Below are 23335 nucleotides of genomic sequence, written 5' to 3'. Positions count from 1 at the left end.
GTGAGCACGAGCAAGTCTTATTTTGCAGAGCCTTGTCAAGTTTTGGCTGGTGACAGGATTCCTGCCTGGTTTGCAGGGCAGCAGATAGTCACTCATAGGAGGAGAGGATTTTCTTCTCTTGTTTTATGTCAAGTGACTGCTTGGCAAGGCTCGGATTTTTGTCCTTGTTTTTCTGTGGGGAAATACGACTAATATTAAGTATATTTTGTTTAGTATGCCCAGGACCTCTAATTTCAGAAGTCTTCTCTACATGTTTTTTCAACTTAAAGAAAAATACAATAATTTTTGCTTTTTACCATCAGGAGTCTAGTGCTAGGGGAGGTTACCTTGGAGTGAACAGTGGTAGTTGGTAAGCACAGCAGGTTTTTCTGTATTAATTCAGCCATTGCAATCATATGAATGCATTGGAGGAAAAACGGCAATTAAATTTCCTATCAGTCACACCTATCAAGTGTGCTTAATGTTTCATCAAACTTTTTTTTCTGTCAGCCCTATAATTCAGTGTTCTTTGTTTGAAGGTGTGGCTGAAAGAAACATAAAAGACTGTAAACTGCAGTATAGAAATGCTTGATTGTATTTAAAAATATTTTTAAACTGTAAAGGTATGTTGGAAGTTTCCCCTTCTTCCCCCTTGCCAAATTACTTTTTCAGGCAGTATCTAAAGGTAGAAAGTCCTTTTTCTGTATTTTTTTTTAAGTGTCAGATAAGATTTATGTGCAAGAGAATTGAGAGCTATATTAAAGACTGTGTTACTATCCATCATTTTTAAAGTGGTGTGAAGAAAAATAACACTCTGTGTGTGTGTGGCTAGATTTGCAAAATTGTTAAAGGAGCCAAATTCAAGCATAGTGCATAATGCCAGGGGTGACTATTTGGAGTTACTTTTTTTTTTCCCCCACCCCCTTGGGTCATTGGTGAATAGTGAGCAAAGATCTATTGCTATCTGAGAGGTATTCACTAGCTTATGTTTATAAATATTTATAGGTACTTTTGTCAATAGTTTCAGATGCTCATCTGTAGTTAAAAGTAAGGTTCTCTTCCACCTTCTATCCCCAAAATGTTCTTGCAAATTTTAACAAATTCTAAGTGGAAAAGGGTGAGATCTGTGATCCCATCCCATTGAATCTTTCACTCTCTGGGCTGTTCTGATTTATGGTGCTTTTTTCCCCTTATGAAATAAAGATAGGCACTTCCCACTCAGCACTTTCACATTGGTCTTTTTCTCCTTTCTTTCTAGCTTCTGGTGGGATTGTTGGCTATGGTCACGCTTGCTTGTGGTCAGAGGAAAAAGGAATATGGGCATGGTTTCTTATGTCTAGTAGGGGTTTGGACTGCGCTCAAATCATATTTCATTGAGAGGGTGGTCGGTCACTGGAACAGGGTCCCCAGGGAAGAGATCACAGCACTAAGCCTGTCAGAGTTCAAGGAGTGTCTGGATAATGCTTTTAGTCATATGGTTTAGTTTTAGGCAGTCCTGTAAGGAACAGGGAGTTGGACTTGATGATCCTGATGGGCCCTTCCAACTGGAGATACTCTATGATACATGCAAGCTTCCTGTGACAGTTGGATGTAAAACAAATAGCTTGTCATACTGCAGAGGCTCAAGAATACCTGCTGGAAACTGAATGTCACCAGAGGTGGACAGAGCTCTAGGAAGATTGTCTGATACTAGGCAGTTAATCAGGGACTTGAATGAAGCACTATCTGTTATTTAGGATTACAAACAGTTGCATTGAGAGAAGGTAGGAGAAACAAATAGTTTCCACTGCTGTGGGTTGTTGCAGAGGCAAGACAAGATGAAGCAGCAGAAAGGTATAGTCCTCTTTGTCTTTCATCCCATTACCCATGGCTGAGAAATCTCTCTTCATCAGTATTTGGCATTAGTTTTGAATAGTGTGAGTGAAAGAAGTAAAGTCTCTGACAGTTACAGGAGTCTTTTTGAGGCTTAAGCTAGAATCAGAAGAACTGTTGAAGAAATTGAATCTAGAGAAACTGAATTTGGCTAATGTTCTCTGTTGCACAGGTAAATGATATGAGCTTTATTGTCTGCTGAAGTAACTTGTCTTGAATTTCTAAGTGAATTCTGTGTTTGTTCTATGAATATTGAAAAGAAGTTGCCAGGTGGAAAAATGAATCACCTTTCTCCTTGCATAGATTTCTCCCCTTTCCTCAAAAAATGCGTGCTTACAGGTTCACGAAGCCAGTCCTCCATTGTTAGTTTTATCATCTTTCAACCATATGGTATGCTTTCTTATATATGCCAAAGAAATGGTACCAAGTTCAGGTGTTGTTCAACGTATCCTCTTGGCTGGCTCTCTTTAAGCCCAGTAGAGCACTTTTGAAAATCAAATATTTCTCCTTCTATCCACAGTTAACCGAGAGCTTTAATGAGGTCTTGCCAAAACCTTTAAAACTCAGAACAATCTAAATTATACATTGTATGGAACCTCTAAGCCAGGGAAATGAATAATTGCTGGAGACTACTTCTGTGACATAGCTTAGTTGTTTTAGTTTAACAGAAGTATAATAGAAGGTTTGCATTAAAGGAGCAAGTCTATACTTAGCTAATTGTAATGCTCTTAGCACGCTTCAATGAGTCTGTTTTACTTTGGTGTCTAAAATTCTTCATTTAAAGTTTCTTCCAAAATCCTTGTCTCGAGTATAAAGGTTTTTGTCACGTTAAGTCATTTATATGACTGACAAATAAAATTCAGCATAGAATTGCAATCCCAGAGAAACGGTTTTAAAGGAAATAAATCTGAGCAGAAAGATTTAGTATAGGCATGGTAATGCCTTTCCTGCAGTTACTGGGAGCTGGATTTTGACTACAGACTACTAGAATCCTGGTGGTGTGGCTGTAAACACTGATTAGTGAGATTGAGTTCTTCCCAGGTGTTGAAATTACATGTGCTGTTGCAGTGTTAGGAGTTGTTCAAATTCATCATAAAAAGGGACTTTATAAATACATGTGTTTCAGAGAGGCTTATACAAATCGTGTTCCTTTTAAGTAACTCAGTCTGGTGGTTGAATGGACTTTATTGAAAGTCAGCTATCTTAAAAAAAAAAAAAAAAAAAAAAAAGAAAGAAAAAGAAAATCGCATCTGAGCAGTAGCCTTGGATACTTAAATACAGTTTCCTGCAAACATGGCTTCTTTGTTTTCTTCCTTTTAAACAGCCATTAAGTACCCCTCAGAATCATTGACTGAATGTTCTGAAGCTCCTTGATTCATTCAGTATATGAATGATTATTACACATTTGTGTAATGTGTAGAAAAAAAAAATCATTCTACCAAAGCATACTTGAGGAACCTTTTGCCTTGCTTGAATGGTTGCAGTCTTGAAAATAAAATTAAAAGCATCTTAATTTTGGGCCTATAATTGGCTATTTACATTTTTTACTATTGCACTCTTTTCCCGGATTATTTATGTGCAGTCTTCAGGCTTCAGGTTTATCAGTAGTTTAAATAGGTGCTTTAATGCATTCCAAAACTGTAGAGAAACTTACCTTATTCTGAACCTTTGGTCTCAGAGCACCAGAAGTACAGAAGCTGTAGCAGTGAATTAAGCTTCTTGTTCATCAGATAGGATATAACATTTTCTCAAGTTATTTTTTCTGTTTAAAAGTTTAAGGCTATTGCTATTTTAGACAAATTGGAATTCAGAGTCGGCCTTTTCATAGTAGCCTTTTGTAGTAGCCTACAAAAGTTCTAGCTGATTATAGTTTAATAGTCTAATCCTGCAAATGGTCACGTGCATATATAGCTATGTTCATGTTAATAGTTCTCTTAAATACAAAAGAGGACATGTGGAAATAGCAGTTTTTAGTAAACAAAGGGAAAGATTACAGGAATGGCTATCAGACACCTTGTTGGTTTGATAGTATATGAGTTTTAAAGACAAAACTCACAACATTCTCTGAGACTATCAAGTGGTAGTGAGAATGACTAAGTAAAAGAGTAGGACTGAAAGCGAGATATCGAAATAGAGTAATGGGGCAGCTGAAAGAGAAAAACAACAAACAAGTAGGGAATCTAAAACTAAACCTAAAATACCAAGAGAGAACTAGGAACAGTCAGTTGAGGCATTGGCCTCAAACCCAGGGAGTAGGCATAAGGGTATCTTAGAAATGTTGACTCATGGGGCTTTAAGTCATGCTTAGATCTGAAAATTCTTTTTTCTTTTTTTTTTTTATACTCTTCAGATTTATGGCGATGGATGACACGCCTAGCTGCCTATAGCCAATGTCTTGAAAGGCTGCACATTAGCCACTATGATTATAACTCTCTTAGAAGAGATGTCATTGGTAGGCTTTGCTGGTGCTGGGTCAGTGTTTGTGTATTCATGAGATATTTTTAAGGGGAAAAAATAATAAATTTATGTGTAGTATTTGCTCATTTTCAGATGTCTTAGATAGGAAAAGAGGAGATTGCATTATTTTTTGGTTAGTGATAAAGCTGATGGAATTTTATTGTAAAAATATAGTCAAGACTGCTGACCCTCCTAATCTATTAGGTTAATGTGAATGATAACTTTTGACCTGGATTATTTGGGAATGGGGCGAGGGTGTGTGTTTGATTTTAATCTCTAGTTTTCATCTCTTTTTCTAGATGTCTACCTACCATCTAACAACACAAGTCAGGTCATGTTTGTGTTACTAGATATCTATGGTATAGCTCTGCATAGGGGCAGGGACTGTGGCTGGCATCCTCTTTACTGGCTAGGAATCTGCTCTAAACACTATTAGGGAATATAATTATATCATAATTATTTCTCAGCTGTGCCTTTTGCCTAGTTATATGCAAGTTCAAAACTATTATTTTGACAACTTTGTATAAATATTGTCAAAGTACTCTGCATTTTGCTCTTCCCACCAGCCAAGATACCAGAACTAACGTAGATGTTTTCACTTTGTCTTGTTTGGGGTTTGTATGCTGCTCTGGGAGTGTGTATGCACACATGCTATATGTGTTTCCTACTACTAAAGATAAAGGAGCCCTGGTGACTTTTGTTGTTATCTCTCTAATGAAGCATGAAGTCTGGGTACCAACAACAATATAAGATTGTTGGCAGTTAAGGAGTAAGTCTAGGGTTTCCTTTCAATCACTACTTACACTTCCCTCCATAGGCACTAACTTCTGACTGATACTTCTTTTCTAGGCAAATCTTGCTCAACTACTGAGTGAGGCTCAGGATCGAAATAAACATCTTGGAGAAGAGATTAGAGAGCTTCAACAGAGACTGGGAGAAGTACAAGGGGACAATAAGGTATTATAAACTTTTGTTATCAGTAAATGGGATGGAATGTATAAACTGGGCTGGAGTTTTGCATTTACTTATTTAGGAAAACAAATAAAACAATGGGTTACAGAACTTCTAGAATGCTTTGATTACAATAAATGTACAAAACAGTAGAACAAAAGGAGCTTGTACAGGATACCAGTAAGTGCAGCTTATTATATGTTTTTGCATGCTGCTTTTGCTCTGTTGTCCTTAACTACGTATTTTGCACCTAGTCTTGCTTTAATGATCTCAGACTTTCTTTCTTTTTTTTAAAAAATATATGTCAGTAGTGGTATTTCCTCTTACAAATAAGTACAGATAAGCAGGTCGTGTTCATTATGTGATAATTTTCAATTTTTTTGCAATGAAAATGCAAAATGTTAGTAGATAAAAACAGGGAAAGCATATTTTTTCCCTTCAAAAATATGGAGCAGTTGATCACAAGTATACACAGTGAGCTTTGTATTAAGCTCTCCTCCTATTACCCTTACATAACCAATTATTTTATTGCTAAATTTAGCTAGTTATATGGAACATTGCTCAAAATCTGCCATTTGGTATTAATCAAACTCCTGTTGTCTCTGTTAATTGAAATATTTAAACTCAAGCCAAATGTATGTAACATTCACAGCTGGAGCTGTATGCAAAAGTACATTCAGGGATCAAACTAGTGAGAGGTTGAATTTGAGAATCAAGGTGGTTAACGAAGTAAAAAATTAAACAAATAATGTATTATAACTTCCCCCCCTCAACTATAGTTTTAAAGTTACAGGATTTTAAAATATAAATAAAAATGATATGGCTTTTAAGTATTCAGGTGGGGTTTTTTTCTTTCCATTTGAGTTCATTTTATTTTATTTTGTTTTAACCGTAAGTATATTGTGATAATGCAGTCTGATTCATTGTTTATCACAAAAGACTTCCTTGAAGATATGCAGGGAGCTGGGAAAGGGTCGCGAGACCTGAATTTGTAGTACACATAGCATTCAGTGTAACTTGCTTAAGTCTTCAAACACTTGCTTTCCCAGTGTTTCTTTTCATTTCTGTTATTGTTTGAATTATTACAGTGTAGAAGACAGTGCCTTGCAGTTCTTCAGTATCTGTATTATGCCATATAGCCTTTCCCAAGCCAGTCCTGAACAGATAACAATGGTTTGTAAGTACGAACAGAACACAAAGGTAGTAAAACTGTAACATATTTAAATATCAAGGTTATGTACCTATTTGAATTCCTTATAACAATATGACCTTAGTAACACAGAGCCTACTTCTTTGTGCTTGAACTGGCTTTGTTTAGATTTGCCTTTGTGGGTTAACTTGATACTAGCTGGTCATCTTTTTGACATCTGTATTCTCAGCATGAAGTTAAATTCATGATTATCGTCACGAATGGAAAAATACAAAAAGAGTTATTCTGCCCACCGTGCCCTGCCTCTCCAAAAGGTGCAAAGTAGTGCATCACTAAATAAAGAGGGGGAGGAAAGAACTGCATCAGACAGGGATTAATTTAGACTAGGATTTTCATTTTTGGAACACATTCTTCACTTTCCTAGTAAATGAGAAATGGAGCTTATTTTAGAGTCAGGTTGCTGTTTTTTGAAGTGCCTAAAAAAGCATTGCCGTCTCTCTGAGGGATTTAACACTCTCCTCCTGTGTCAGATTTTGCTCCCTCCTAGCTTTGGTGATAAAATTCGAGGCTTGTTCCTGAAGCCATTCTGTTCTGCTCATCAGTTCTCCTGTACTGGCAGCTGGGTTACTTCAGGCACTGGAGTCCAGATAATGCATGGTATATACAAAAACAAAGAACTATAATAATTTGCTTGTTCTTACATTTTTCCCCCCGCATTCTTCTTTCTGTTTTTTCCAAAGTGAGGGAGGGCATCCTGCCCAGCTGGTCTACGTCAACCTTACTTCTGGCAAGAGATGAACAAACAGCTGCTTTTGCAGCAAGTGAAGCTGCTTATGGATGAACAATTCTGCCTGTGTCTGAGCAGGGGTGACTCATGCAGGCTTTGTCGCTGAGTGGCAAGAGCTTTGTAGGACTAAAAAAGAAAAAAACCTCTTTAAATATCACACATTAGCTCTATTGATAAAGAAATGTTTTGATGGCTTGACTTGTTTTTCACAGCTTTAATGTTTGCTACTAGTAGGATACAGTCATTTGGATTAGCAAGAAGACCTTAAACTGGCGACATTTTACTTGTTGAATCATGTTAAGTACATCATCAGTTAGGCAATGACAAATTACTGCATTTGGTTTAACTGGACTAATTTTTTCTTTTCATTTCAACTAGTATTCTTTTGGCACAAATAATAAAACTTCTTCAGGCAGTCAGTCTCTGGAAGGATTTGTTGATGCAATTTGAGAAATACAGCAACAGTTATACTGCAGCGCTCCAGCAACAGATATCTAAGACTCCTTATTTTTGTGATTGATCACAATCTCTTATCAGCTCTGACACATGAAAACTATTCTATGTTTGTGATAGTTATTTGTAAACCTTTTCTTCCTAACATTCTGGCAGCAATGCTTGTAGAACAATTACTGAAACTTAGAAGAGGATAGTTAGGAAACCTAATTCTCTCTTATAAAGAGTAAAAATTAAAAGCATAAGAGAAACTGGAGGCTTCTGGAAGACTAGATGACTCAGTTGTCTTCACTTGAATTCCTACCCACGCAAAGACATGGTTTTGTAAGCTGCCGAGGGCAGTGTTAAGCAAGAGGAAGATGCATGGAAAACAATGGCTGCAGTATTACTGACAGTTTGTTATTATAAGGCAGATAATCATTCATGCAGCAACAGTGCAAAATATTAAATGCGGTGCGTATGTTTTGGCAGAACTGGGACTTAAGGTAGCAAATTTACATAGTTCTGATCCACTTTTTCGGTCAGTGACTGTGGCTTAACATGATGTTTTTTGCCTTCCATGAAGAATTTACTGGTTGTGCTTCGTTTCACTTTTTGTTCTGCCTGTTTTATCGGTAATCAGGAATGAACAGCTTGGGCACAGGCATTGCTATGGACTCCCAAGTCTACAGAGCAGCTCTTCCAGTGAAGCCTGTTTGGGACATTGTGGGGCTGCTACAGAGTTACTACTTTATTAATAATTATTTTAGCTGACACTGATTAAGACAAAGCAGTGGTATTAAAATAATAAAGACTAGTGGCTCGCAGCATGGGATTGTTTTGATTAACAATCTATGGGTTCTTGACAAACAGTAGCTATCTCTGGTAAGGTGCCGTTAATTTGAATCTACTCCACTGCGGATGCTGTTCACAGAATCCTGGGGGGTAGCTCCAGATGCAAAATGAAGTTGAGTGGTCCTTTCCTCAGTGATTTCTGAATGACAGAAATAAAAATACAGCATCCAGAGGGCAGGTGTATAAAGTTTATAACAAAGCACTAATACATGAAATAAACCCTTAACCCTCTGGCATAACACTTAGTGTCTCTTTGGGTTACAGCATTTTCAGGGAAGAATTTTATAGCAGGTGGTGCTGCCTCATGAGACATTCACAATGCAGAATTAAAGGACTTGGCCTGTTCTGCCCTGTCAACTCTGTGATTGGCCAACTGTCTGGAAGAAGCACTGTCATTTTATGGATTGGTATTTTATTTTATGTATGTTTATACTGCTGCTTTTATGGGCTAAATTTGGATTTCGGAAGCATTCTTTTCATAAGACTGCATAGATTATTTTTTTTTCATCTCAAAATTAGTAGTAAATAAAGAGTTCTCCTTTTATTGGCAGACTGGTTGACCTTGCAAGTAATAATTGCTTGCAGTTGTAATTGCATTTTATGTCTCACCCTCTCACGGGCTGGAGGAGAGTTGGTCACAGTGCATGAGTCACAGCTCTGAACCAGTTCCCAGCCTGGTGCCGAGCATTATGCACAAGTTTTTCTCTGCTATGGGCATTTGAGGCATTGGTAAAGTGTGATTCCCCTTCCTATTTCCAGTTTTTCTGAACTAGATTGAGTCCTCAGAATGTTACTACATTTGTTTCTTACTGCCTTTCTCACTAGCCAGAGATTCTAGAAATTAAATTAATCTAGCTGAATTAAATCACTTTACCATACCTTTTGTTCATCAGCCTTTTAGCATTCAAAAAACCAGTCCTATAGCTATAAAGCCATTCCAGGATTTGCTAGTTGCCTTTTTGACGTATTTGTTTTGATAAAGAAATTAATAGGAATTATATCTCCTAGGATCCATTCTGTCTTACTAACTGTGCAGTGGTTTGTACTTTCCCTGTGGGGACAGGGAAATGTAGTTTGCCAAAACCAGTTACTTTGGGGGGCACAGCTTCCCCTCAACAAATGAACTGCTTATCAGAACAAGTTGTACTAGCTTCAGTGACTTGCACTGAACTGGAGCTGAAATAAGTGGCAAGGATGATTTTGGTAGTCTCTCTTGCATCAGCAGGATTTTAATTGGCACATTGCAGCTATGGTGACTCGCATTCCATAAATACCAAAGATAGATTTTAATGTATAATCTTCTACTTTAGAAGACTGATCTTTTTCTTTTTTTTTTTTTTCTAACTCTGCAATATAATGATGTACATTAATTCCTTGGTGCAGTCAAAGATACATGGAAAGTCAAGCTGGTTATTGTGGTGGGTTTCTCTAGTCTCTGTGGAGCTCCTACAAATGAGGCCATGGGGAGGCAACACTTTTGCCTAGCTGTACTCAGTATGAACAACTATAAATGCTGAATGCCTTGTAGACTGTTATTTTAATTCTCCATGGTCCTTGAAAGGTAGTTGCTTTTTGCTTTGAATATTGAATATAACTGTGTATTAATTCAAGTCAGAGTGTTTTCATCAGTCACAGAGCTCATGAGTTCATTAGCTGTTTGAGCATTTTAGCCAAATCTTTTTGATGTTGGCCTGGTTTTTTGTTTTTAACGTGAATTAACTTTTGTGATGAGATGAAAAAATAATGCACAAGCAAACATATTAGCAGCTGTTAATGCAAATTCTTCACTGATGTAGCACAGTGAGATTTTAAGTGGTATCAGTAAAATGAAGCTGGGCAAGCCAGTTCATGCCGTTTTATTAACTGGAAAGAGTTCTCTGCTGCAGAGAATATTAAGGTTTATATATGAAGATGGCTTCTCTAGGTTCTTCTTCTTCTCTCTAAGGTTTAGATATGAAGATGAATTCTCTAGTTGTAGTCTGACTGGAATTAGTTCCTGTCACTCCCAAAAATCATTGACCACGTGTCTGTGTTTACTTGGTCTTTCATCATTTGTATACTCTGGTGGCTATTGTTGCAGGGTCTAATTCAGCTCCTGTTGATGTGTTTGACTGGAATTTTTCACTGAGAACAGGATTGAGTTCTCAGCTCGGAAAATTCCCTCTCGTCTAAATAATACCATCTGTTTGGCCTGGAAGAGATGAAATCCACGACAGCTTTACTCTTTCTAATGCAGATGCACTCTGATGATACAGCCTGTGTTCTCATGCTTACCGAATCTGTTTTTGTAATCACAGCTCCTCCGAATGACAATAGCTAAGCAGCGACTTGGAGATGATGAAGTTGGGGCTCGCCACTTTGCAGCACATGAACGGGAGGACCTTGTTCAACAACTGGAGAAAGCTCGAGAACAAGTAATATCTAAATGGGCATATACTGTCATGTTTTACAGAGCTAGTGCAGTAGCAAGTAAATGACTACTTCTGTTGTGTTTGGAAGGCTGGTAGCTGTAGTACAAATAGTGGTGAAGGTGTTGGGATTTTTACTGAAATAGTTCTTATTGAGCACTAATTTAATATACATGCTTATGTGGTTAGAGTGAGTTTCCTAATCTCAGGAATTCCTTCTCTAGATTATTGATTCTCCTCTTTGTAAGGTGCAGCAACAACTTGTGACAATTAAATATTGTCAATGAATGTCATTGAAGAGACTCCTTAGAGAAAGCAGTTACAAGTATTCAACACAGTATGTGGTGGTGGGTGAATCTCCTAAAGATATTCTCTGAATCAAATTTTCTGCAGAAGTGTTGTTAGTTTCCTCTTCCTTCTGCCTCTTAGCTATTTCTTCCCCTCTTTTGAAAAATTCTTGCATCAGACCTTTTTTCCATACCTCATTATAGTCTGTATTAATACTTTGTACCATGCAGCATCCAATTTATCAGACACTTTCCTAATACTGATACATAGCTTTATGGACAATTTTGGGGGTTTGTGTTCTCTGTTGTTCTCACAGTCATTCCTACCAATGACAGTTCCACCCTGAATGAGCCATTCTGTGAGCCAGAATGAGGTGCATATTTCTTGTTTTTCAGTCCTCACTCAAGTGCAGCTCTACTTTAGCTTACCAGAAGGACTGTTGACTGCACTTGTTCTTCTTCCAGTGGGATTCTTTCTGGTGTATCTGTTCCTAAGCTCTCTCTCTCTCTCTGTTCAACACCTGGCCTCTTCTCACACGGTCTTCTGTTGCTATTCCTGGCTTATCAGTGTTTTCTGAGGTGCCAGTAGAGACTTCTCAACTCATTGCAGACTTCTCTCGCCTCTCTGTTTCCTCTCCTTGGAAGTTTGAAGCTCTTTGTCCTTGAGTATCTTTCATACTGGTCTCCTTCACCCTTTTGCTTAGTAGCAGAGCTCACCCTGTCAACTGCTGGCTTATTTTGTACTTCTCTCAGTTCTTCCTATTCTGTGGAACTTCATTGCTGAAAGTCCTGGAATGAGTATAAATTCTCACTTACAGATGTTTTTTTCATCTTCAAAATTTGCCAAATTCTTATTCAGTTGAATTCATTCCTGGAGTCCTAGAAATTACATGCTAAAACCAGCTTCCTATGTTTGTAGCAGAATTATAGTATGGATTAAGGTTTCTTTTGCTGTTACATTTTAGTTGTTTTCTAGAAATTTTGTAAAACATGTCTAACTGCTAAAGTTACTTAATTTAAAATAATGAAGTAATACCAAAATAGAGTAAAGGTACTGGGGCTTATGACCTTTGGAAGGACTTTTGACTGTCCAAAATCAGTCCTGTTCAGACATGCAGTGTTTGTTGCTGTTTTCAGTTTGGGTGCTATTTAATATTTTGTTTAAACTTCAAAATAGTCATACAGCTCTCCTCTCTTCTCAGATTGAGACGTTGAGATATGATCTTCAGGCTGCACTGGATGAGTTACAGGATGTGAAAGAGGAACGCTCTTTTTACCAAGATAAGTCTGACAGACTAAACCAAGAACTTAACCATGTCTTAGGAGGGCATGAAAACCGTATCATTGACGTAGATGCTTTATGCATGGAGAACAGGTGAGTGCATTGCAAACCTTACTGTTTCCCTAGAAGAAGCAGTGTATTGCCTTAACAGAAGCATCAGGAAGTCATTCACAACAAAACTTTAAAGAAAATATACCTAAGAATAAAAGTTAAGAGATTTTGGCAATTTGTTATGTCTGTTTTGTCTGTACTGTAGCTAACCATCAAATAATATTGAGAAAGTTAAACTGCAGAAAATTTAAAATGTTTTATTTGGCTACAGAGATGTCAGTGATATTCCCAAACAGACATAAACAAGGAAAAGGAGGAGAAGTGCAGACCTTTTATGCCCATCACTGTACAGAGCCAAAAGCAAGAATATTAAAAATTGGTATCTTCAGAAACTCAGTGGGCTGTATGGGCTAATCTTGGATTGGAAGCAGGGACTTTGAGTACCCGGAGTTAACAGTTTCGGACATAATTCTCACCACAGGGAGAGGTTGTCAACATGAAGTGATTTGCCAACAAAAGTTGTTGGTGAAATCACCCATGCAGATATTCTTACCACTTCCTTGGGAATGAATGTGTTTTATGGTCTCTGCTAAGGATGACAGGGAGGAGTCATTGACAGAGTCATAGCAGGTACCTCCCTTAATGTCAACAATTACCTTAAAGTGAAATAGATCTTGTAAAACACTTTCCATTTATAGAGACTTGTGCTTCAGGTAGGAAAGTATAATACCAAAGGCATTACTTCCTCCCATCAACTGCAGGGTTTTTTTTGGTTTTGTGTGGCCTACAGAGTTTTGTATCAGTTTTAAGTCCCCTGCTCCCCTGACAGTGGTATGATTTTTTTTTTTTTTTTTCTCTAAAATAGTTAAATTGTCACAAACCCCAATACAGCTGCAGTTATGCTACATGAAAGAGGATATTTTATAAACCCTTTATACATGAAAAAATATTTTCCTATGTATAAATAGCCATCTAATCCAAGTGCATAAATTCTATTAGGAAGAACTGTACTGTTTCAGTTAACTGTATACCATTTTTCAGCTATACTGTTAAATTTTCTACTTTGTGATTGCTAATGAGAAGTGCCATGTAAGTGATGGATATTGCAATGCAAAATTTCTGCATAGTTGGGTCTTGTGTTGACATATATACAAATCTTCATGTGTCCATCTCACAAACCTTCAAGTACAGAGGACATGAGTTAATGCTTCCTGACTATTTCCTCTAGACATAAATATATCCTTTTAGCTTCTCTCCCCAAAAACCTGAGGACCGATATAAAATGGTTGTGCAGCGTGTTTGACAAATCTAAGAGAGGGGCAGCCTCCTTTTCTGATGCAATTTGTTTCCCTACTTAAAATTTTATGGGGTCAAGAGCAGTAAGATTCTGTTATTTTATCCCTCACAGAACTGCAGAGGGAAAAGAACTCTCAGTAGTTCAAAGAGAGAACATGCCAAAGTAAAGAGGTACGCTTGAGGCAGTACTTGAAGGTAGCATGAAGTAAAGGATTACGTTTCTTTTTCAGGTATCTTCAAGAGAGATTAAAACAACTTCAAGAGGAAGTCAACCTTCTTAAGTCTAATATTACTAAATATAAGGTAAGATCCTCTCAATGTATTATCTAAACTGTGCTTCATTATTCATGGAGATCGTTGTTCATCCTCATGTTCATATGCATTTAAAGAACAAAGTTGTGTCTTCCAAGAAGAATCCGCCATTAACATTCTGACAGTATTAATATGTGTACATATAACATGCTCCATCTTCCTTGTAGGCTTCTTAACTAACATAGTAGAAAGGGATACCCATTAAGAGTATTTTGAAAAAATTAATTCAATACATTTTTTTTTAACTTCTGTGGGAGAACCCTCCTCCTGCTGGGGGTGGGGTGATCAGCCTTCCAGCCTGCTGATAGGTGAAAAGTAGCAGGTCACGCAGAGTGTGGTGAATCTGTGCTGCTGTCACAAGCAGGTCATGTCTCCCTGTCCCCTAGGGGCAGCACTGTTTCTTCATGTGTCTTAATGATCACTAAGTCTTCATTGTTCTTCTGTTCCTGGGTTAAGATATATGCTGTTTTGCATGAAACCTTCAGGACTGAATCTTGAGGGCAAAATATTCTTGCTCTTCCCTGAACTCAAGCACTCTAATTTCTTCTGCAAGTAATTTTGGTTGTGGGGAGGGGAGGACTGCTTGTCAGGGCATGAGAAGGGTTGTCTTAGGACTGTCAATAGGACTTCTTAGCCATTTAGGCCACTATGAAGCAGTCACAGCATGAATTACTTTTTGTGCATGAGCAACGCTCCTCGAAGTACCAAGTTCATTTTAGTGTCTGTTCACATTTACAGTTTGGGTCTCTTGGAGCATGAGTTAGTTTGTGGGTAAGAACTGAGAGTCTTTGTGGTCTAGCATGTTTCACAGAACTATAATTGTTTTGGAAGAGCTGGACTTCTGTAGCAGGATGATTCTACTACTAATTCCTGAAAGTCAATATTTGCTACTAAAAGGGCTTCTAGAAGCCCTGATAGAGGAGTCTGAGCTTTGTGTTTTGAAGCCTATCCAAAGAAATGCTGGGAAAAGTCTGATTTTGTTCCCAACTGATACTCTCTACAGGATACTGCAGTATCTTCACTGGCACTCAACAGATTATTAAAAAATAGGCAAGTCTTAAAAATGCATTGGGGGAAGTGGGTGGGAGAGACTACAATATAGAGATTGCAGTGGGACAGAATGAGTCCTTGTAACATTGCAAAGACAGTTTTGGCTGGAGAATAATACTCCAGGAGAGTCACACTCCCATAGGTTACAGGCCCTCCAGAGTTGTTCCAAGACCAGAATCCAAAGTTCCAGATTCTTTACTCTAGTTAAAAGATTCGTTGGCTACTGTTTTTCTAAATAAGATATTTGTTGTTTCCTTAGAATGCACTAGAGAGACGAAAAAATTCTAAGACTCATAGTAGATCCAGTAGCAGTGCTCTGACTGGAGTCCTGTCTGCAAAGCAAGGTATTACATAAATGCGGAGTGGTGTATCTCATTGAATTCCTTCCACCTTACATCTTAATTTCAGTAACCCTTTCCTCACCAATCAAACCAAAATCTTTCTTCTCTTTCCTGTTTATTATTATGTGCTAATTTTTGTCCTCTTCTTGGTTTACTTGACAATATAAAATTTGCCTCTTAAGTGCTTCTCCTTTTGTTACTCTTTTGCCATTCATTCTCTCTCCTGTTCGTTTTATCAAAAATAATTTTTTTTAAGCTCTAAACCCCTCTGCAACTTTAACCCTGACAAATCACTTCTTCATTCATCTCTTTGCTCTGCTAACAATGGTAATCACAATGCGTATTTCAATAAAAAATAGATTGGGTGGTAGGGGAGTGTCCCTAATTGAGGTTTTCTGTTAATGTTCTTGGAAACTTTTTACATTTAGATGTTTTGCAAGAAACTCTTTTGTCCCATGTTTCTTCATGGGTAGTGAAATGATATAATCTCTTTTTCCTCCTTCAAAGAAAATATCAAGACTAGGAAACAAAGGGGAAGAGAAAATTCTTTGAGCCAAAGAGTATACCTGGCATCCTACTGTTTAGGTGTTGGTGTATTCATACACACATACAAGATCAGTAGTATTTGTCATGGTAGGCTGAAACTGGATTTTCTGGTTTTGAGTTCTCTTCTGTCCTCTTCTCTATGTACTTGCATGCATGCATATATACATACACACACACACACACATATATATATATATATATAAAAAGAGGCAGAACCAGCATCTAGTTACCAAAATTAATGATAGTAGTAAACTTCCTGGTCTGGTTGGGAGGTACAGGCTCTAAGCTGCAGAGGAAGAGTTCATGGGTGACTATTTTCACATCAGTATTAAATAACCTGAAGGATATAATAATTCTAAAGAGTAATATGAAAGCTTCCTTGTGGGCTTATGTTTTAATGCAAGTGGGAGAGAAATGACTGATTTTTACCAATCTGTAGGCCCATAGAAGAATGAGTTTTGTTCCTTCTGAACAAAAATAATTTTCAAAAAGCAGAATTAAGTTAACGTAAGATGTATCTGCCTGTACTTGTTCTGGCAATTGCTGTGGGAATAATGATCAGATTAGAAAGCCACCATCTTTATGCCTGCTAGAGATTATATTTCTGGTCTCTTGGCTTTGTTTGTTAATTGAAAGAAAAAAAAGTATTAATTTAAGTAATGGGAATAGTTCTGTAATGTGAAGTAAATGTTTGTGTCACATCTCTGTGCATGAGAAGCCAAAACTCATTTGTTTTTTTAACATTACAGTCCAAGAGCTGTTGTCAGAGGATCATGGATGTAGCCTACCAGCCACACCACAGTCCATTTCAGATCTCAAATCACTGGCCACTGCATTGCTGGAAACTATCCATGAAAAAAACATGGTAATACAACACCAAAGGCAAACCAACAAGTAGGTAGCATGACTTTTAAGTAAAATAGAACTTATCAAGTTATGGAAAAGTCATCATTTTGGGGGAGTTTCAGGGAAATAGGAAAGAAGATCCATTTTCACAGAAAATTCATTGTCATTGTTAACTGGTAATTTCTTTAGTTTTTAAGATCAGGTATGTGTTTAGAGAAAAATTGCATTTTCAAAGTCTGGGGTTGACAGAGACCTGTCTGTCTCTGCTAGGCAAGGATAGGTTTCCTGCTCAGGTTTAAGACAAACCATAATAACCCAGGGGGGACTTCTAGCAGGTAGGGAGGGAGGGCTAAAGAAAAGCTGCCGGGAGGAAGGACACTCTTGAATTGGAGGAGAAGATATGTGATATTCGTTGTTAATATAGAAATTTGCTAATGAACACTGATGGGAATAGTAAATGTCGCACCTAGGAAAGGATCTGAAAATGTTTGTCACAGTATAGCGGCCTATGTGTCATACAAATGATAACAGTTGCTCCTATACCTTGCCAAAAGTTGTAGGAGATAAACACTGTTGGATTGCTACTATATGATTTTTTTAAAAAAAAATCTGAACTGAACTTTCAAGGAGAATTTGTTTACTCTTAGCTGTTCTGCTCATCAGTAGAATTCCTTGTGTCTTGCACAGCTCCTATCATGGCAGAATAATTTTTGACACATTTTCTGACATTCTGATATTATTGTCCTTATACAGTATATGAAAATCAGAGCTAGGAAGTGTTCCTTGATTCTGTGCTCAGTTTTGGTTTGTTGGGTTTTTTTAAGCACTGAGTCACTACTGGTAATCAGAGGTTATTCAGGCTTCTCAAAAGCACATCAGGACCAGATGCCACAAACAGGCAGACATCTTTCATGAAAGGAAGGAGTAGTACTGAAGTAAACTGTATTACACTACAATAGATTATTCATTTTGAAAATTGATAACTCTGATGCTAGGCAGACTCCATTGCATAATTCTTAGTGATGTGGCAACAGAAGTGGAGAAGCAGTGTATAGCCACTCTTAATACTCTTGAGAAAGTAAATGCCTAATCAGCTAAAGGGAGACTAAAGTGATGAAAATGTAGCTCAGGTCTAACTGATGGCAGCTCAGTCAATTCATGCTGTAAGTGTGTCATGTAATGCAAGAGGAGTTACTGCACTGAGCTGTGCTAATGAACCGCTAACACCAGTGTACTCCCTTCTTACTGCTGATATAACATCAAAAAGAAAACATCCAGAGAACAACTTTTCTTACTCCCGGTATAACCGATCTTTGCCTTTTGCATCCTGATGCTGTATCATTACCCGGTGTTCTAGTCAGCATACTCTTGCCTGTAACTGTAGCAAACTTCTGTCTTAATTTTGTATTTCTCTTTGATCATGTGCAGCCTCTTGCATCTCTCAAATGTATCATTGCAATGATGGCTTCACTTTCTGATACCACTGTCTCTGCTTTCAACTACTGAGTATGGGTTTTCTTGAGATAAGCCTTCACAACGGGGCATTATTCTTCTATCTGCATGTCCAGCTGGCCGTATGTAGCCACAGAACTAGAGACTGGATGCCTGCACAAACTAGTGTTCTATGCCCAATAGAACATCAAGTCTTAGAGGGAGGTGACACACATCCCTCCCAGGTCAGGAGTGTGCATAGATCTGTTGTGGTATATTCAGTTCAGGATGCTTCAGGGGAAAAAAAATAAAGATAAATCCTGAGAAAGCTGAGAGAAGAAACTCAGCAACACTCCTATGTGATATGCATGTTCTTTTTGACACTTTTATGTTTAGTTGGATTAAAGAAGCTTTTAAAGAGCTAGGAAGTATGTAAATTACTTCAAGTAGAAACACCTAAGACACAGAAGAGTTAAAGTGAAAAAGGGAAATGCAGGTAGGACATACTTCATTTGAGGTGCACTAGCAGGTTCTTGGGAGCACTTATTTGCCCTGTAAAAAGTTACAAGTAAAGACTGCTGACTTCTCATAATGGGGAAGAAACCTGTTGCAGAAGGTTAGAGGTGAGAGTGAGGTCAGTGCACAAGTAAAACAGACAGGTCCACAAACTGGTACAGTAGAAGATGCATTTTTCTGTTGAAGACATTTCTTCATCCAAGGTAGGGAGTTGAGAAAAATATGGGGTTAGAGAGAATTGTAATGACTACAGATTTTATGTAAATCAGAAGGTAGAAGTCATATTCTTCACCACTGTCCTGTTTGCCTGGCTTTCCCTGTGCAAAGAGTATGTTTGAAAGACACAGTTACTCTTTGAGATTGTTGTGTGAAGGAAGTGAGATTTATTGGGTAAAGAACAGGAGATTTTGGGTGGTTGTTTCATTCAGGGAGGAAATTCTGGGTTTGATATTTGATAGATGATTGACATATTAGTGATTCTATTATCAGTAAATGAGACTTTTTAGACTGTATGAACGTGTTTTCCTCCAGTTAACCTACTCTGAAGTCAAAACCTCTTTTGTTGGTTGCAGATTGAGATATGGCTATGTAAGTTTACAATAGCAGAATGGTAGATTTGCTTTCTGATTAACTGAAGCAATAATAAGACATGAGTTTTTTTCACGTAGATTAGAATTTAGATGTGCTGTCGAAGTTGACTTTCTGCTGTTATACTGTTGTTAAAAACATCCATTGCCCCTTTCTCTTGGAACAGACGCACTGTTATTACTGCTGTTTTTCTGAATATGTGGCATGATAAAAGGAGGCGTGGGAGTATGTGCCTAGGAACAAGTAGGCTAAATCCAGTCTTTATTTTTTTACCAGCACTTAAAAAAAAAAACCCCAACCAAAAAACCAAACTTGTTTGGGAAGAAAACAGTTCATTTTCCCCAGCTGATTGGTAGCTACTACTGCAAAGTTTAAGTAACATCCTGTGTTTTTCCTCACAAGCACATTAGCTTAATTTGAAAAGGCAGTTGTAAATTAATTCTATATGCAGTAATGTGTTGCAAGATTAAATAGTTACATAAATGTAAAAATAAACAGTCCTAACCCTGCCTAGCAAGTGGATAAAAATCTTTTTTTCTTTTGCAGCAGTAAACCATTTATTAGATGTACTTTTTAGTGTAATTTGTTCCTGAAATTGCCAGGACCCGTGCAAGCCACATCAGTGTAGAAGCTGCTCTGCTACTTAGACATGTTGCAATAATTTTAACTTTTCTAACTTGGTCAAGCTCAGTCATGACCAAAATTACAAAAAGGATTGTTAGTCTGTAACTGAGTAAATGTTTCCATGTGATGTACAGAACTAGATATGTGACTGTGATGGACCCTGTTTACAGGCATTTGGATGATTTATGAGGTTACATGTCTTCTGTAGCAAGATCTAAGTTAAAATAGAGGTGAACAGAGCTCAGGTGATATAATCATTACAGCTCCCTTCAGATTATGGCCATGTATGTTGGGAAGCATGGGAGAGCCAGAAGGGAGCTTCTAAATTCAGGTGAGAGCATTGCTGCTGTTACATGAACAGCAGATTTCTGTAAAACCTTGCAGGATAATCCGGGAGGGAGGTTTAGACTAACTCTGTTGTTGCATTAGACACATGACCAGAATCAAAACAGAAATAGCTATCGACAGAGTTGTCCGTGACATGATCCTTCTGTTTTAGTCAAAGATCTGGTCCACTATGACTAGAGATTAAAAAAATATTAGGGAATTTAATGCTACCAACTCATGCAGCCCCTTTAAAAATATATACTGTTCCAGGCCACCACAACTTCCCACAGTACATATGGAGGTGGCAAATTATCTGGAGGTCACATGGGAAAGGAAGGAATGAGATAAACCACACTGTGTGCAGGATTGCTTACAGATTTATTTTTCAAAAACTACTTCTATAAGAATTTGCAGTTTTATGCAGGGTTCATTTCTCCCACACCTGTCTTCAGATAATGTGGTTTGAAGCAAACTAGAATCATATTCATCCCTGAATGTTGTTTGCTGTCTCCTTGAATGAAAGAAGCAGGGTTAAGTATTGTCCACTCTTTTTGTCAGCCACTGTTCAGAGTCACAGAATTATCCTTCTATGTGACAAAGGTTAAAAAATAGCTCAGGGCCTCTTCTGGGGATCCAGTAGGAATTACCAAGATATATTTGCTCCAAAACCTTTTAGAGATAGTGTGGTACAACTGATAATTATAGAATTTAAGATAAGTAAGTGAAAAGTGGCTTTGCTATTGTTGTCTGAATAACAAGAGCAGTAGCCATAACTGAACTTGATGCAAAGGGTTGAGTTTTCTTCTGTGATATGAATAACTGCCAGGGAGGGCAGTATCTTTCCCCTCTTTTCTGTCCTGGATCTACTTAAAAAAATAATAAGGATTTTTTTTTTTTTTTCCTGGCAGAAGTCCTAAACTGGTGATCCATTTGTGGTGACAATCATTAGCCAAATCAACATTGTTTTGTTGTCTCCCTGGCTGAGGTAACATGACACAGAAGAAGTCTTGCATCATTTCTGTCTGTTCCCTGCCCCTCTAAGCCAGGGGAACTCCATGTTCTTCAGATGACCCTTGGTAGGGCCTTAGACAGGGAGGTGGGAGTGGGCTCCCTGTGTGCAAGGTAGAGCTTCTTGAAGGTTGCTCTATGCCTTTCTCCGTTACCTGTTGCTTTGTACTGCAGAATGCAGTTGCTGGATGTCGGCACATATGCTGTGATATGAAAATAGAGTTATTAAGACTGAATCTCTCATACCAGATGGAAGCATTCTGAAAGCAAAATCTAGACTTGAACAATTTTGCTTGTAATTGGAGAAGACTAATAGATCAATCTTAACCTTGGTAACCTATTTGATTACTGACTTTCAATGGGGAAATAAACATAACTGCTCCCAAATGTCTTCTCTACTCTGCTTGTAAATGTGATGGATATACACCCCTGTAACTCTCAGTGCTTTCTTTGATATTTATTATAAGCTTTCTCTTTTACAATCCCTCATTTTTGTAATCTTTAAAATACTTACAGACTTTTATTGTGTCATTGCAAGCCCTCACAGTAGAGATTTCAAAAATACTTAGTCCGTGTTAATCAATTCTTCTAGCCCCGTTGATAATTGCTGGGTTTGCTGTCCTTCACGTCCTTTCCAGACGCTGCCATCTTGTCAGTAATGACATTCCCAGTATACTCAAATGTCTGCAGCATAAAAATTCTCACTAGAGAGCATGCAGTGCAGTAGTACACAGCTCTGGTGAGCATGGGAAGATACTATTGCCTTTCTGTGTTGTGATATGCTGCTTCTCAGTATTCAGTTCAAATTTAACTGACTTATCCTGTTGCTGTAATTTGATGGGTAAAACTTGCTGTCCATTATCTCTGCTGTCATGTTTAGAATCACTGCCGTGTCTAGGTTTCTCACTCTATTGGGTATTGTTTGGGATTTATCTAAAGACTTCTGACTCTAGGAGACTTGCTGTGCCTGTGAGAGAAACACTTCAAAATTCATTGGAAAAAAAGAGCTTTCTTTGCAAGATAGCAATCTCTCATTTGATCTGGGGAGAGAATTAAGACTAAAAGTTAAATCCAGCAGAAGAGCTAACTGCAAATAGTATTTGTGTAGGAATCAGATACAAAAGAAGAGATGACCCAAGAAATGCACTGAAAACTTAGAGTGGGTGATAAAGGCACTAAAGAGCTTGAAGCTTTTTAGTAAAGTAGAAAACAGAGTTCAGCATTAAAAGAAAAGATGTAGTGGAAAAGATATTACTTGTCGTTTTAAGAAATTCTAGTGATGGAGAAACTTCTGCGAATAAAGGACTAGGCCAAAATTGTGTCTTAGAACTTCAAAATCAATCTCGATGTTGTCTTGAGTTTTCCATATTTTGTCTGCGTAGCTTTTACCTTCTGATTTTAACTGTAGAGAAAGTAAAAGTAACCAGGAAGAAATATTTGCAGGCAAGGAGATAGGAATATTGTGAGTTGCTATTTTTGCTATTCTTTGTCTTTACCAAAAGGCAAAGATTGAATGTCCAGTACATCCTAGACCTTTTTTTAAAAAAAAAAAAACAAAACAAAACCAACACATGAGATAGATTAGACAACTATATTTAATTTTCTTTTAACTCTGGGGAAGTTTGTCCATTGTGTTAGTGAGAAGAGATGACTGGATACAGGATACAGTCATACTGCACTAGTTAAGTAACAAGTTAAAAATTCAGCTGTAGTCCTGTAAGCAATGGGCTTTGGTTACCTTAGTATAACAAGGAATTTTAGCTCACTATCCCTGGCTTTTGTTTTTATTTTCTTTTTCTGAAGAATTCTAGGTAATCGAGTGGCAGAACTAGAAAAGAAATTAAGAACTTTGGAAATTGCTGGCTTGTGGAGTCTTCCAGGTTAGTAAAAATTCAAGAGAACAGCTTGCATTATTTAGTTTTCAAGGGTATATTTGCAC

At 37.6% G+C, this 23335-nt stretch overlaps 1 protein-coding gene across 7 annotated transcripts in view; it reads left to right on the top strand.

The window, feature by feature from the left end:
- The window catches only part of CCDC149 (coiled-coil domain containing 149), a 53274-nt gene that overhangs the window by 16159 nt on the left and 13780 nt on the right, over nucleotides 1-23335 (top strand). For all 7 annotated transcript variants that reach the window (XM_074904610.1, XM_074904609.1, XM_074904606.1 and 4 more), the window contains 7 exons: nucleotides 5158-5265; nucleotides 10781-10897; nucleotides 12381-12553; nucleotides 14038-14110; nucleotides 15429-15513; nucleotides 16806-16950; nucleotides 23200-23276. In XM_074904610.1, coding sequence (XP_074760711.1) covers nucleotides 5158-5265; nucleotides 10781-10897; nucleotides 12381-12553; nucleotides 14038-14110; nucleotides 15429-15513; nucleotides 16806-16950; nucleotides 23200-23276 — 778 coding nt within the window. The remainder of the gene's footprint in view (nucleotides 1-5157; nucleotides 5266-10780; nucleotides 10898-12380; nucleotides 12554-14037; nucleotides 14111-15428; nucleotides 15514-16805; nucleotides 16951-23199; nucleotides 23277-23335) is intronic.

Source organism: Athene noctua, chromosome 4 (genome assembly GCF_965140245.1).
Source record: "Athene noctua chromosome 4, bAthNoc1.hap1.1, whole genome shotgun sequence".
Lineage (NCBI taxonomy): Eukaryota > Metazoa > Chordata > Aves > Strigiformes > Strigidae > Athene > Athene noctua.
This window is presented reverse-complemented; position numbering and strand designations above follow the sequence as displayed.